Here is a 13,513-nt window from a genome sequence, read left to right on the forward strand (position 1 = left end):
GTAATGCCGTCTTAGCTGTAGTTTGGAGGATCTAATGTAATGCCGTCTTAGCTGTAGTTTGGAGAATCATTCCTAATGTAATGCCTTCTTAGCTGTAGTTTGGAGGATCAAGCCTAATGTAATGCCTTCTTAGCTGTAGTTTGGAGGATCTAATGTAATGCCTTCTTAGCTGTAGTTTGGAGGATCTAATGTAATGCCTTCTTAGCTGTAGTTTGGAGAATCAATCCTAATGTAATGCCTTCTTAGCTGTAGTTTGGAGGATCAATCCTAATGTAATGCCTTCTTAGCTGTAGTTTGGAGGATCAAGCCTAATGTAATGCCGTCTTAGCTGTAGTTTGGAGGATCAATCCTAATGTAATGCCGTCTTAGCTGTAGTTTGGAGGATCAATCCTAATGTAATGCCGTCTTAGCTGTAGTTTGGAGGATCAATCCTAATGTAATGCCGTCTTAGCTGTAGTTTGGAGGATCAATCCTAATGTAATGCCGTCTTAGCTGTAGTTTGGAGGATCAATCCTAATGTAATGCCGTCTTAGCTGTAGTTTGGAGGATCAATCCTAATGTAATGCCTTCTTAGCTGTAGTTTGGAGGATCAATCCTAATGTAATGCCTTCTTAGCTGTAGTTTGGAGGATCAATCCTAATGTAATGCCGTCTTAGCTGTAGTTTGGAGGATCAATCCTAATGTAATGCCGTCTTAGCTGTAGTTTGGAGGATCAAGTGTCCCTCAGTTTATCTCCACCTCCTTAGAGTTTCTATTTTCTTCCTGCTCCAGAAACAAGAAGAAGAAGATCCCTTTGATGAACGGGGAGGAGGTTGACATGGACCTGTCTGCTATGGAGTAAGACTTTATACTGCTCGCTCTCTCTCTCTCTCTCTCTCTGCTGTCTCTCTCTGCTGTCTCTCTCTGCTGTCTGCTATGGAGTAAGACTTTATACTGCTCCCATTCTTATTCACTCATCTCCTCAGAAGTCAGTCTGCAGGGTGCCAGTGGTCAAGGCTGCCCAGCCCAGGGTGTCTCTTTCTTCTGACCACCCCTCTGTTCAGTCTACTCTAAAGTGATCGCTCTCCTCTGATCTGGTTTGATGACTGACTGTCTGCTCCAGCTTGTTTTCTGTGGCCAGTGAAGTAGAGGCAGGAACAGGGCCAGCAGTACTGATACTACAGAGCTCGGGAGAGCAGCACTGATACTACAGAGCTCGGGAGAGCAGCACTGATACATACTACAGAGATGGGGAGAGCAGTACTGATACTACAGAGCTCGGGAGAGCAGCACTGATACTACAGAGCTCGGGAGAGCAGCACTGATACATACTACAGAGCTGGGGAGAGCAGCACTGATACATACTACAGAGCTGGGGAGAGCAGCACTGATACATACTACAGAGCTGGGGAGAGCAGCACTGATACATACTACAGAGATAGGGAGAGCAGCACTGATACATACTACAGAGCTGGGGAGAGCAGCACTGATACATACTACAGAGCTAGGGAGAGCAGCACTGATACATACTACAGAGATAGGGAGAGCAGCACTGATACATACTACAGAGCTAGGGAGAGCAGCACTGATGCATACTACAGAGCTAGGGAGAGCAGCACTGATACATACTACAGAGATAGGGAGAGCAGCACTGATACATACTACAGAGCTAGGGAGAGCAGCACTGATACATACTACAGAGCTAGGGAGAGCAGCACTGATACATACTACAGAGCTAGGGAGAGCAGCACTGATACATACTACAGAGCTAGGGAGAGCAGCACTGATACATACTACAGAGCTGGGGAGAGCAGCACTGATACATACTACAGAGATAGGGAGAGCAGCACTGATACATACTACAGAGCTGGGGAGAGCAGCACTGATACATACTACAGAGATAGGGAGAGCAGCACTGATACATACTACAGAGATAGGGAGAGCAGCACTGATACATACTACAGAGCTGGGGAGAGCAGCACTGATACATACTACAGAGATAGGGAGAGCAGCACTGATACATACTACAGAGATAGGGAGAGCAGCACTGATACATACTACAGAGCTGGGGAGAGCAGCACTGATACATACTACAGAGATAGGGAGAGCAGCACTGATACATACTACAGAGATAGGGAGAGCAGCACTGATACATACTACAGAGATAGGGAGAGCAGCACTGATACATACTACAGAGCTAGGGAGAGTAGCACTGATACATACTACAGAGCTGGGGAGAGCAGCACTGATACATACTACAGAGATGGGGAGAGCAGCACTGATACATACTACAGAGCTGGGGAGAGCAGCGCTGATACATACTACAGAGCTGGGGAGAGCAGCGCTGATGCATACTACAGAGCTGGGGAGAGCAGCGCTGATGCATACTACAGAGCTGGGGAGAGCAGCGCTGATGCATACTACAGAGCTGGGGAGAGCAGCGCTGATGCATACTACAGAGCTGGGGAGAGCAGCGCTGATGCATACTACAGAGCTGGGGAGAGCAGCGCTGATACATACTACAGAGCTGGGGAGAGCAGCGCTGATACATACTACAGAGCTGGGGAGAGCAGCGCTGATACATACTACAGAGCTGGGGAGAGCAGCGCTGATGCATACTACAGAGCTGGGGAGAGCAGCGCTGATGCATACTACAGAGCTGGGGAGAGCAGCGCTGATGCATACTACAGAGCTGGGGAGAGTAGCGCTGATACATACTACAGAGCTGGGGAGAGCAGCGCTGATACATACTACAGAGCTGGGGAGAGCAGCGCTGATACATACTACAGAGCTGGGGAGAGCAGCGCTGATACATACTACAGAGCTGGGGAGAGCAGCGCTGATACATACTACAGAGATGGGGAGAGCAGCACTGATACATACTACAGAGCTGGGGAGAGCAGCACTGATACATACTACAGAGCTGGGGAGAGCAGCACTGATACATACTACAGGGCTGGGGAGAGCTGCACTGATACTACAGAGCTGGGGAGAGCAGCTATAGCTGTTACCGAGCAGTGAGAAACTAACCAACAACCCAGCAGGCAGTTACAACTGTCTGCAACCCTCCTGCCAAGTCTTGGGCACCTTTAACATCACTCTAGCCAGGCAGTCCTCCAACAACCCCTCTGGTGTTGTGTCGTCTGCCTGCTTCTCTCTCCACTGTTTAAACAGTGGCAGGTGTTGGCTTCAGTCAATCACTTCTGTTTGGTTTAGATTTGGTCCATCCTACCCTCAGAGGAAACCGCAGGCTGTAACTTAATTTCAGGTCTATATCCTACCCTCAGTAGTTTACGTCCTACCCTCAGTAGTTTACGTCCTAGCCTCAGTAGTTTACGTCCTAGCCTCAGTAGTTTACGTCCTAGCCTCAGTAGTTTACGTCCTAGCCTCAGTAGTTTACGTCCTAGCCTCAGTAGTTTACGTCCTAGCCTCAGTAGTTTACGTCCTAGCCTCAGTAGTTTACGTCCTAGCCTCAGTAGTTTACGTCCTACCCTCAGTAGTTTACGTCCTACCCTCAGTAGTTTACGTCCTAGCCTCAGTAGTTTACGTCCTAGCCTCAGTAGTTTACGTCCTAGCCTCAGTAGTTTACGTCCTACCCTCAGTAGTTTACGTCCTACCCTCAGTAGTTTACGTCCTAGCCTCAGTAGTTTACGTCCTAGCCTCAGTAGTTTACGTCCTAGCCTCAGTAGTTTACGTCCTAGCCTCAGTAGTTTACGTCCTAGCCTCAGAGGGAATAAAGGATCTCGCCATTAAAATAATCAACATACTTTCAGTCAAATCAGTTGAATTCAGACAAGCCACCCTCCTTAACAGACAAGTGTTCCGTTCGTTCCGTTCCACAAAGAATCTAAAACAACCAACTCTGTTTCTCACGCAGTGCGGATTCTCCTTTGCTGTGGATCCGGATCGATCCAGACATGTCTATCCTGCGTAAGGTGGAGTTTGAGCAGGCAGACTTCATGTGGCAGTACCAGCTCAGGTACAGGACTCTTCACCGTTTGCTTTTATTAACTGGCCGTTGCATGGATTTGTTTCTTCATGTATTCTTGAGCACAAGTTAAAAAAGACTATCCTTATTTACAAACATGACAAAGATGACTACAGATCACGCCACAGAGCCGTGACCACAGATCACGCCACAGAGCCGTGACCACAGATCACGCCACAGAGCCGTGACCACAGATCACGCCACAGAGCCGTGACCACAGATCACGCCACAGAGCCGTGACCACAGATCACGCCACAGAGCAATGATTGCACAAGCTATAGATCTGACATTTCAACATGAAGTTCAATGCGAACTAGAAAAGGTGTGTTTGCTTGTCCTGGAAGTATTCTTCATGGTTCAGAACTATCTTCCTCAGGTACGAACGGGACGTAGTGGCCCAGGAGGAGTCTATTTTAGCCCTGGAGAAGTTCCCCACGCCGGCCTCCCGTCTGGCCCTCACTGACATCCTAGAACAGGACCAGTGTTTCTACAAGGTCCGCCAGGGGGCCTGCTTCTGCCTCGCCAAGGTAAGAAGTACACTTCACCCACCCATCCATCTTTATCCCTCCATTGATTCATTAACCATGGTAGGGTTTTAGTGTGATGAATCCAGAGTTGAGCACATCATTCCTTTATTCTAAGTCAAGGGGACTGCTGTGCCATTAGGCCACTAACCTTCCTAGTCTTCGTTCTTCTTTTAAAAACTAATTCCACAACCCCTGTAGAACGTTATCCTGTGGATTTTTTTGCTTTATCCTTCAAACCCCCCTCCTATATCTGATTGATTTCCTCCATTTATAATATTTTCATCTGAACCCATATTTCCTTAAAATCAAAAATGGATGTGGAGTTCCATCAGGTTTCATTGGCTTCCAGAATTGAATTTAGCTAGTTGATGGTCTTTCAGACCACAGGATGTTAACGGGTAACCCTGATAGCCTTGGCAGGCCGGTGATAGGCTGTCTTTGTTGAAAGAGTGGGAGCCGGCAGGAAAGGCTTAAGGCAAGTCCAAGCAGAGTCCACACCCACAGTTAGATACACACACTCACATATACACACACCCGTCCACCCCAGGGCCTTGTGTTTACCTTGCCCTCAGCTCTGTCCTTCTCTCTAATATCCTGCTGAGAGAGAGCAGGGAGACCCTCAGCTCTGTCCTTCTCTAATATCCTGCTGAGAGAGAGCAGGGAGACCCTCAGCTCTGTCCTTCTCTCTAATATCCTGCTGAGAGAGAGCAGGGAGACCCTCAGCTCTGTCCTTCTCTAATATCCTGCTGAGAGAGAGCAGGTAGACCCTCAGCTCTGTCCTTCTCTAATATCCTGCTGAGAGAGAGCAGGGAGACCCTCAGCTCTGTTCTTCTCTAATATCCTGCTGAGAGAGAGCAGGGAGACCCTCAGCTCTGTCCTTCTCTAATATCCTGCTGAGAGAGAGCAGGTAGACCCTCAGCTCTGTCCTTCTCTCTAATATCCTGCTGAGAGAGAGCAGGGAGACCCTCAGCTCTTCTCTCTAATATCCTGCTGAGAGAGAGCAGGTAGACCCTCAGCTCTGTCCTTCTCTAATATCCTGCTGAGAGAGAGCAGGGAGACCCTCAGCTCTGTCCTTCTCTAATATCCTGCTGAGAGAGAGCAGGGAGACCCTCAGCTCTGTCCTTCTCTAATATCCTGCTGAGAGAGCAGGGAGACCCTCAGCTCTGTCCTTCTCTAATATCCTGCTGAGAGAGAGCAGGGAGACCCTCAGCTCTGTCCTTCTCTAATATCCTGCTGAGAGAGAGCAGGTAGACCCTCAGCTCTGTCCTTCTCTAATATCCTGCTGAGAGAGAGCAGGGAGACCCTCAGCTCTGTCCTTCTCTAATATCCTGCTGAGAGAGAGCAGGTAGACCCTCAGCTCTGTCCTTCTCTCTAATATCCTGCTGAGAGAGAGCAGGGAGACCCTCAGCTCTGCCCTTCTCTAATATCCTGCTGAGAGAGAGCAGGTAGACCCTCAGCTCTGTCCTTCTCTAATATCCTGCTGAGAGAGAGCAGGGAGACCCTCAGCTCTGTCCTTCTCTAATATCCTGCTGAGAGGAGCAGGGAGACCCTCAGCTCTGTCCTTCTCTAATATCCTGCTGAGAGAGAGCAGGTAGACCCTCAGCTCTGTCCTTCTCTAATATCCTGCTGAGAGAGAGCAGGGAGACCCTCAGCTCTGTGCTTCTCTAATATCCTGCTGAGAGAGAGCAGGGAGACCCTCAGCTCTGTCCTTCTCTAATATCCTGCTGAGAGAGAGCAGGGAGACCCTCAGCTCTGTCCTTCTCTAATATCCTGCTGAGAGAGAGCAGGGAGACCCTCAGCTCTGTCCTTCTCTAATATCCTGCTGAGAGAGAGCAGGGAGACCCTCAGCTCTGTCCTTCTCTAATATCCTGCTGAGAGAGAGCAGGGAGACCCTCAGCTCTGTCCTTCTCTAATATCCTGCTGAGAGAGAGCAGGGAGACCCTCAGCTCTGTCCTTCTCTAATATCCTGCTGAGAGAGAGCAGGTAGACCCTCAGCTCTGTCCTTCTCTAATATCCTGCTGAGAGAGAGCAGGGAGACCCTCAGCTCTGTCCTTCTGTAATATCCTGCTGAGAGAGAGCAGGTAGACCCTCGGCTCTGTCCTTCTCTCTAATATCCTGCTGAGAGAGAGCAGGGAGACCCTCAGCTCTGTCCTTCTCTAATATCCTGCTGAGAGAGAGCAGGGAGACCCTCAGCTCTGTCCTTCTCTAATATCCTGCTGAGAGAGAGCAGGGAGACCCTCAGCTCTGGCCTTCTCTCTAATATCCTGCTGAGAGAGAGCAGGGAGACCCTCAGCTCTGTCCTTCTCTAATATCCTGCTGAGAGAGAGCAGGGAGACCCTCAGCTCTGTCCTTCTCTAATATCCTGCTGAGAGAGAGCAGGGAGACCCTCAGCTCTGTCCTTCTCTCTAATATCCTGCTGAGAGAGAGCAGGGAGACCCTCAGTTTTGTCCTTCTCTAATATCCTGCTGAGAGAGAGCAGGTAGACCCTCAGCTCTGTCCTTCTCTAATATCCTGCTGAGAGAGAGCAGGTAGACCCTCAGCTCTGTCCTTCTCTCTAATATCCTGCTGAGAGAGAGCAGGGAGACCCTCAGCTCTGTCCTTCTCTAATATCCTGCTGAGAGAGAGCAGGGAGACCCTCAGCTCTGTCCTTCTCTAATATCCTGCTGAGAGAGAGCAGGGAGACCCTCAGCTCTGTCCTTCTCTCTAATATCCTGCTGAGAGAGAGCAGGGAGACCCTCAGCTCTGTCCTTCTCTAATATCCTGCTGAGAGAGAGCAGGTAGACCCTCAGCTCTGTCCTTCTCTAATATCCTGCTGAGAGAGAGCAGGGAGACCCTCAGCTCTGTTCTTCTCTAATATCCTGCTGAGAGAGAGCAGGGAGACCCTCAGCTCTGTCCTTCTCTAATATCCTGCTGAGAGAGAGCAGGTAGACCCTCAGCTCTGTCCTTCTCTCTAATATCCTGCTGAGAGAGAGCAGGGAGACCCTCAGCTCTTCTCTCTAATATCCTGCTGAGAGCGAGCAGGTAGACCCTCAGCTCTGTCCTTCTCTAATATCCTGCTGAGAGAGAGCAGGGAGACCCTCAGCTCTGTCCTTCTCTAATATCCTGCTGGAGAGAGCAGGGAGACCCTCAGCTCTGTCCTTCTCTAATATCCTGCTGAGAGAGAGCAGGGAGACCCTCAGCTCTGTCCTTCTCTAATATCCTGCTGAGAGAGAGCAGGGAGACCCTCAGCTCTGTCCTTCTCTAATATCCTGCTGAGAGAGAGCAGATAGACCCTCAGCTCTGTCCTTCTCTAATATCCTGCTGAGAGAGAGCAGGGAGACCCTCAGCTCTGTCCTTCTCTAATATCCTGCTGAGAGAGAGCAGGGAGACCCTCAGCTCTGTTCTTCTCTAATATCCTGCTGAGAGAGAGCAGGGAGACCCTCAGCTCTGTCCTTCTCTAATATCCTGCTGAGAGAGAGCAGGGAGACCCTCAGCTCTGTTCTTCTCTAATATCCTGCTGAGAGAGAGCAGGGAGACCCTCAGCTCTGTTCTTCTCTAATATCCTGCTGAGAGAGAGCAGGGAGACCCTCAGCTCTGTCCTTCTCTAATATCCTGCTGAGAGAGAGCAGGGAGACCCTCAGCTCTGTCCTTCTCTAATATCCTGCTGAGAGAGAGCAGGGAGACCCTCAGCTCTGTCCTTCTCTAATATCCTGCTGAGAGAGAGCAGGTAGACCCTCAGCTCTGTCCTTCTCTAATATCCTGCTGAGAGAGAGCAGGGAGACCCTCAGCTCTGTCCTTCTCTAATATCCTGCTGAGAGAGAGCAGGGAGACCCTCAGCTCTGTCCTTCTCTAATATCCTGCTGAGAGAGAGCAGGTAGACCCTCAGCTCTGTCCTTCTCTAATATCCTGCTGAGAGAGAGCAGGGAGACCCTCAGCTCTGTTCTTCTCTAATATCCTGCTGAGAGAGAGCAGGGAGACCCTCGGCTCTGTCCTTCTCTAATATTCTGCTGGAGAGAGCAGGTAGACCCTCAGCTCTGTCCTTCTCTAATATCCTGCTGAGAGAGCAGGGAGACCCTCAGCTCTGTCCTTCTCTAATATCCTGCTGAGAGAGAGCAGGGAGACCCTCAGCTCTGTCCTTCTCTAATATCCTGCTGAGAGAGAGCAGGGAGACCCTCAGCTCTGCCCTTCTCTAAAATCCTGCTGAGAGAGAGCAGGGAGACCCTCAGCTCTGTTCTTCTCTAATATCCTGCTGAGAGAGAGCAGGGAGACCCTCAGCTCTGTTCTTCTCTAATATCCTGCTGAGAGAGAGCAGGGAGACCCTCAGCTCTGTCCTTCTCTAATATCCTGCTGAGAGAGAGCAGGGAGACCCTCAGCTCTGTCCTTCTCTAATATCCTGCTGAGAGAGAGCAGGTAGACCCTCAGCTCTGTCCTTCTCTAATATCCTGCTGAGAGAGAGCAGGGAGACCCTCAGCTCTGTCCTTCTGTAATATCCTGCTGAGAGAGAGCAGGGAGACCCTCAGCTCTGTCCTTCTCTAATATCCTGCTGAGAGAGAGCAGGTAGACCCTCAGCTCTGTCCTTCTCTAATATCCTGCTGAGAGAGAGCAGGTAGACCCTCAGCTCTGTCCTTCTCTCTAATATCCTGCTGAGAGAGAGCAGGGAGACCCTCAGCTCTGTCCTTCTCTCTAATATCCTGCTGAGAGAGAGCAGGGAGACCCTCAGCTCTGTCCTTCTCTAATATCCTGCTGAGAGAGAGCAGGGAGACCCTCAGCTCTGTCCTTCTCTCTAATATCCTGCTGAGAGAGAGCAGGGAGACCCTCAGCTCTGTCCTTCTCTAATATCCTGCTGAGAGAGAGCAGGTAGACCCTCAGCTCTGTCCTTCTCTAATATCCTGCTGAGAGAGAGCAGGGAGACCCTCAGCTCTGTTCTTCTCTAATATCCTGCTGAGAGAGAGCAGGGAGACCCTCAGCTCTGTCCTTCTCTAATATCCTGCTGAGAGAGAGCAGGTAGACCCTCAGCTCTGTCCTTCTCTAATATCCTGCTGAGAGAGAGCAGGGAGACCCTCAGCTCTGTCCTTCTGTAATATCCTGCTGAGAGAGAGCAGGTAGACCCTCGGCTCTGTCCTTCTCTCTAATATCCTGCTGAGAGAGAGCAGGGAGACCCTCAGCTCTGTCCTTCTCTAATATCCTGCTGAGAGAGAGCAGGGAGACCCTCAGCTCTGTCCTTCTCTAATATCCTGCTGAGAGAGAGCAGGGAGACCCTCAGCTCTGGCCTTCTCTCTAATATCCTGCTGAGAGAGAGCAGGGAGACCCTCAGCTCTGTCCTTCTCTAATATCCTGCTGAGAGAGAGCAGGGAGACCCTCAGCTCTGTCCTTCTCTAATATCCTGCTGAGAGAGAGCAGGGAGACCCTCAGCTCTGTCCTTCTCTCTAATATCCTGCTGAGAGAGAGCAGGGAGACCCTCAGTTTTGTCCTTCTCTAATATCCTGCTGAGAGAGAGCAGGTAGACCCTCAGCTCTGTCCTTCTCTAATATCCTGCTGAGAGAGAGCAGGTAGACCCTCAGCTCTGTCCTTCTCTCTAATATCCTGCTGAGAGAGAGCAGGGAGACCCTCAGCTCTGTCCTTCTCTAATATCCTGCTGAGAGAGAGCAGGGAGACCCTCAGCTCTGTCCTTCTCTAATATCCTGCTGAGAGAGAGCAGGGAGACCCTCAGCTCTGTCCTTCTCTCTAATATCCTGCTGAGAGAGAGCAGGGAGACCCTCAGCTCTGTCCTTCTCTAATATCCTGCTGAGAGAGAGCAGGTAGACCCTCAGCTCTGTCCTTCTCTAATATCCTGCTGAGAGAGAGCAGGGAGACCCTCAGCTCTGTTCTTCTCTAATATCCTGCTGAGAGAGAGCAGGGAGACCCTCAGCTCTGTCCTTCTCTAATATCCTGCTGAGAGAGAGCAGGTAGACCCTCAGCTCTGTCCTTCTCTCTAATATCCTGCTGAGAGAGAGCAGGGAGACCCTCAGCTCTTCTCTCTAATATCCTGCTGAGAGCGAGCAGGTAGACCCTCAGCTCTGTCCTTCTCTAATATCCTGCTGAGAGAGAGCAGGGAGACCCTCAGCTCTGTCCTTCTCTAATATCCTGCTGAGAGAGAGCAGGGAGACCCTCAGCTCTGTCCTTCTCTAATATCCTGCTGAGAGAGAGCAGGGAGACCCTCAGCTCTGTCCTTCTCTAATATCCTGCTGAGAGAGAGCAGGGAGACCCTCAGCTCTGTCCTTCTCTAATATCCTGCTGAGAGAGAGCAGGTAGACCCTCAGCTCTGTCCTTCTCTAATATCCTGCTGAGAGAGAGCAGGGAGACCCTCAGCTCTGTCCTTCTCTAATATCCTGCTGAGAGAGAGCAGGGAGACCCTCAGCTCTGTTCTTCTCTAATATCCTGCTGAGAGAGAGCAGGGAGACCCTCAGCTCTGTCCTTCTCTAATATCCTGCTGAGAGAGAGCAGGGAGACCCTCAGCTCTGTTCTTCTCTAATATCCTGCTGAGAGAGAGCAGGGAGACCCTCAGCTCTGTTCTTCTCTAATATCCTGCTGAGAGAGAGCAGGGAGACCCTCAGCTCTGTCCTTCTCTAATATCCTGCTGAGAGAGAGCAGGGAGACCCTCAGCTCTGTCCTTCTCTAATATCCTGCTGAGAGAGAGCAGGGAGACCCTCAGCTCTGTCCTTCTCTAATATCCTGCTGAGAGAGAGCAGGTAGACCCTCAGCTCTGTCCTTCTCTAATATCCTGCTGAGAGAGAGCAGGGAGACCCTCAGCTCTGTCCTTCTCTAATATCCTGCTGAGAGAGAGCAGGGAGACCCTCAGCTCTGTCCTTCTCTAATATCCTGCTGAGAGAGAGCAGGTAGACCCTCAGCTCTGTCCTTCTCTAATATCCTGCTGAGAGAGAGCAGGGAGACCCTCAGCTCTGTTCTTCTCTAATATCCTGCTGAGAGAGAGCAGGGAGACCCTCGGCTCTGTCCTTCTCTAATATTCTGCTGAGAGAGAGCAGGTAGACCCTCAGCTCTGTCCTTCTCTAATATCCTGCTGAGAGAGCAGGGAGACCCTCAGCTCTGTCCTTCTCTAATATCCTGCTGAGAGAGAGCAGGGAGACCCTCAGCTCTGTCCTTCTGTAATATCCTGCTGAGAGAGAGCAGGGAGACCCTCAGCTCTGTCCTTCTCTAATATCCTGCTGAGAGAGAGCAGGTAGACCCTCAGCTCTGTCCTTCTCTAATATCCTGCTGAGAGAGAGCAGGTAGACCCTCAGCTCTGTCCTTCTCTCTAATATCCTGCTGAGAGAGAGCAGGGAGACCCTCAGCTCTGTCCTTCTCTAATATCCTGCTGAGAGAGAGCAGGTAGACCCTCAGCTCTGTCCTTCTCTAATATCCTGCTGAGAGAGAGCAGGGAGACCCTCAGCTCTGTCCTTCTCTAATATCCTGCTGAGAGAGAGCAGGTAGACCCTCAGCTCTGTCCTTCTCTAATATCCTGCTGAGAGAGAGCAGGGAGACCCTCAGCTCTGTCCTTCTCTAATATCCTGCTGAGAGAGAGCAGGGAGACCCTCAGCTCTGTCCTTCTCTAATATCCTGCTGAGAGAGAGCAGGTAGACCCTCAGCTCTGTCCTTCTCTAATATCCTGCTGAGAGAGAGCAGGGAGACCCTCGGCTCTGTTCTTCTCTAATATCCTGCTGAGAGAGAGCAGGGAGACCCTCGGCTCTGTCCTTCTCTAATATCCTGCTGAGAGAGAGCAGGTAGACCCTCAGCTCTGTCCTTCTCTAATATCCTGCTGAGAGAGCAGGGAGACCCTCAGCTCTGTCCTTCTCTAATATCCTGCTGAGAGAGAGCAGGGAGACCCTCAGCTCTGTCCTTCTCTAATATCCTGCTGAGAGAGAGCAGGGAGACCCTCAGCTCTGCCCTTCTCTAATATCCTGCTGAGAGAGAGCAGGGAGACCCTCAGCTCTGTTCTTCTCTAATATCCTGCTGAGAGAGAGCAGGGAGACCCTCAGCTCTGTTCTTCTCTAATATCCTGCTGAGAGAGAGCAGGGAGACCCTCAGCTCTGTCCTTCTCTAATATCCTGCTGAGAGAGAGCAGGGAGACCCTCAGCTCTGTCCTTCTCTAATATCCTGCTGAGAGAGAGCAGGTAGACCCTCAGCTCTGTCCTTCTCTAATATCCTGCTGAGAGAGAGCAGGTAGACCCTCAGCTCTGTCCTTCTCTAATATCCTGCTGAGAGAGAGCAGGGAGACCCTCAGCTCTGTTCTTCTCTAATATCCTGCTGAGAGAGAGCAGGGAGACCCTCAGCTCTGTCCTTCTCTAATATCCTGCTGAGAGAGCAGGGAGACCCTCAGCTCTGTCCTTCTCTAATATCCTGCTGAGAGAGCAGGGAGACCCTCAGCTCTGTCACTTCCTCATGTAACAGGCTAGAAGCCAGTCTGCTAGAAGCCAATTGTTCTGAACTCTGGAAAATCTAATCATAGTTACACTCTCTTGTCCCCTTGCAGTTAACTTTCAAATGAGTAGCACAACGTTTTGTCTAGGAAACCTTCAGAGTGTCATGTGTCATCCTAGTTAGATTACTAGCTAATACGTCTATTATTTAGTGTCTTCTGTGTCTAGATAGTGAAACTCCACTCTTCTGTGAAGTGCCTGTTCACCAGGATAGCTAGCTGTCACACATCAGCTCAAATAGAAGAGGAGGAGGAAGCTGTATCACGTATTTCCTGTTTTTAATATTCATAGATAGCCAACTCCATGATGAGCACCTGGACCGGTCCTCCAGCCATGAAGTCTCTGTTCACCAGGATGTTCTGCTGTAAGAGCTGTCCAAACATCGTCAAGACCAACACCTTCATCAGCTTCCAGAGCTACTTCCTACAGAAGGTATTTAACGTAGATCACGAGACTGTCTGTTTGTTAAATATCTTATCAGTCATGGGATACGTGTTACACACTGTAGAGGTTTTTACTTCGTCACAGAACCTAAACCTTTAGGAAACAATGGCGGACAAAATCTGAATTAGTTTCCTTGTAAATTG

General features: G+C 50.2%; 1 protein-coding gene across 2 annotated transcripts in view; it reads left to right on the forward strand.

Moving 5' to 3' along the window:
• LOC106598295 (transcription initiation factor TFIID subunit 2) overlaps window positions 1–13,513 on the forward strand; it is a 47,941-nt gene that overhangs the window by 16,536 nt on the left and 17,892 nt on the right. For both annotated transcript variants that reach the window (XM_045719305.1, XM_045719304.1), the window contains exons 15-18: window positions 772–837; window positions 3,857–3,958; window positions 4,344–4,494; window positions 13,218–13,358. In XM_045719305.1, the coding sequence (XP_045575261.1) occupies window positions 772–837; window positions 3,857–3,958; window positions 4,344–4,494; window positions 13,218–13,358 (460 nt within the window). The remainder of the gene's footprint in view (window positions 1–771; window positions 838–3,856; window positions 3,959–4,343; window positions 4,495–13,217; window positions 13,359–13,513) is intronic.

Source organism: Salmo salar, chromosome ssa05, assembly GCF_905237065.1.
Source record: "Salmo salar chromosome ssa05, Ssal_v3.1, whole genome shotgun sequence".
Taxonomy (NCBI): Eukaryota; Metazoa; Chordata; class Actinopteri; order Salmoniformes; family Salmonidae; genus Salmo; species Salmo salar.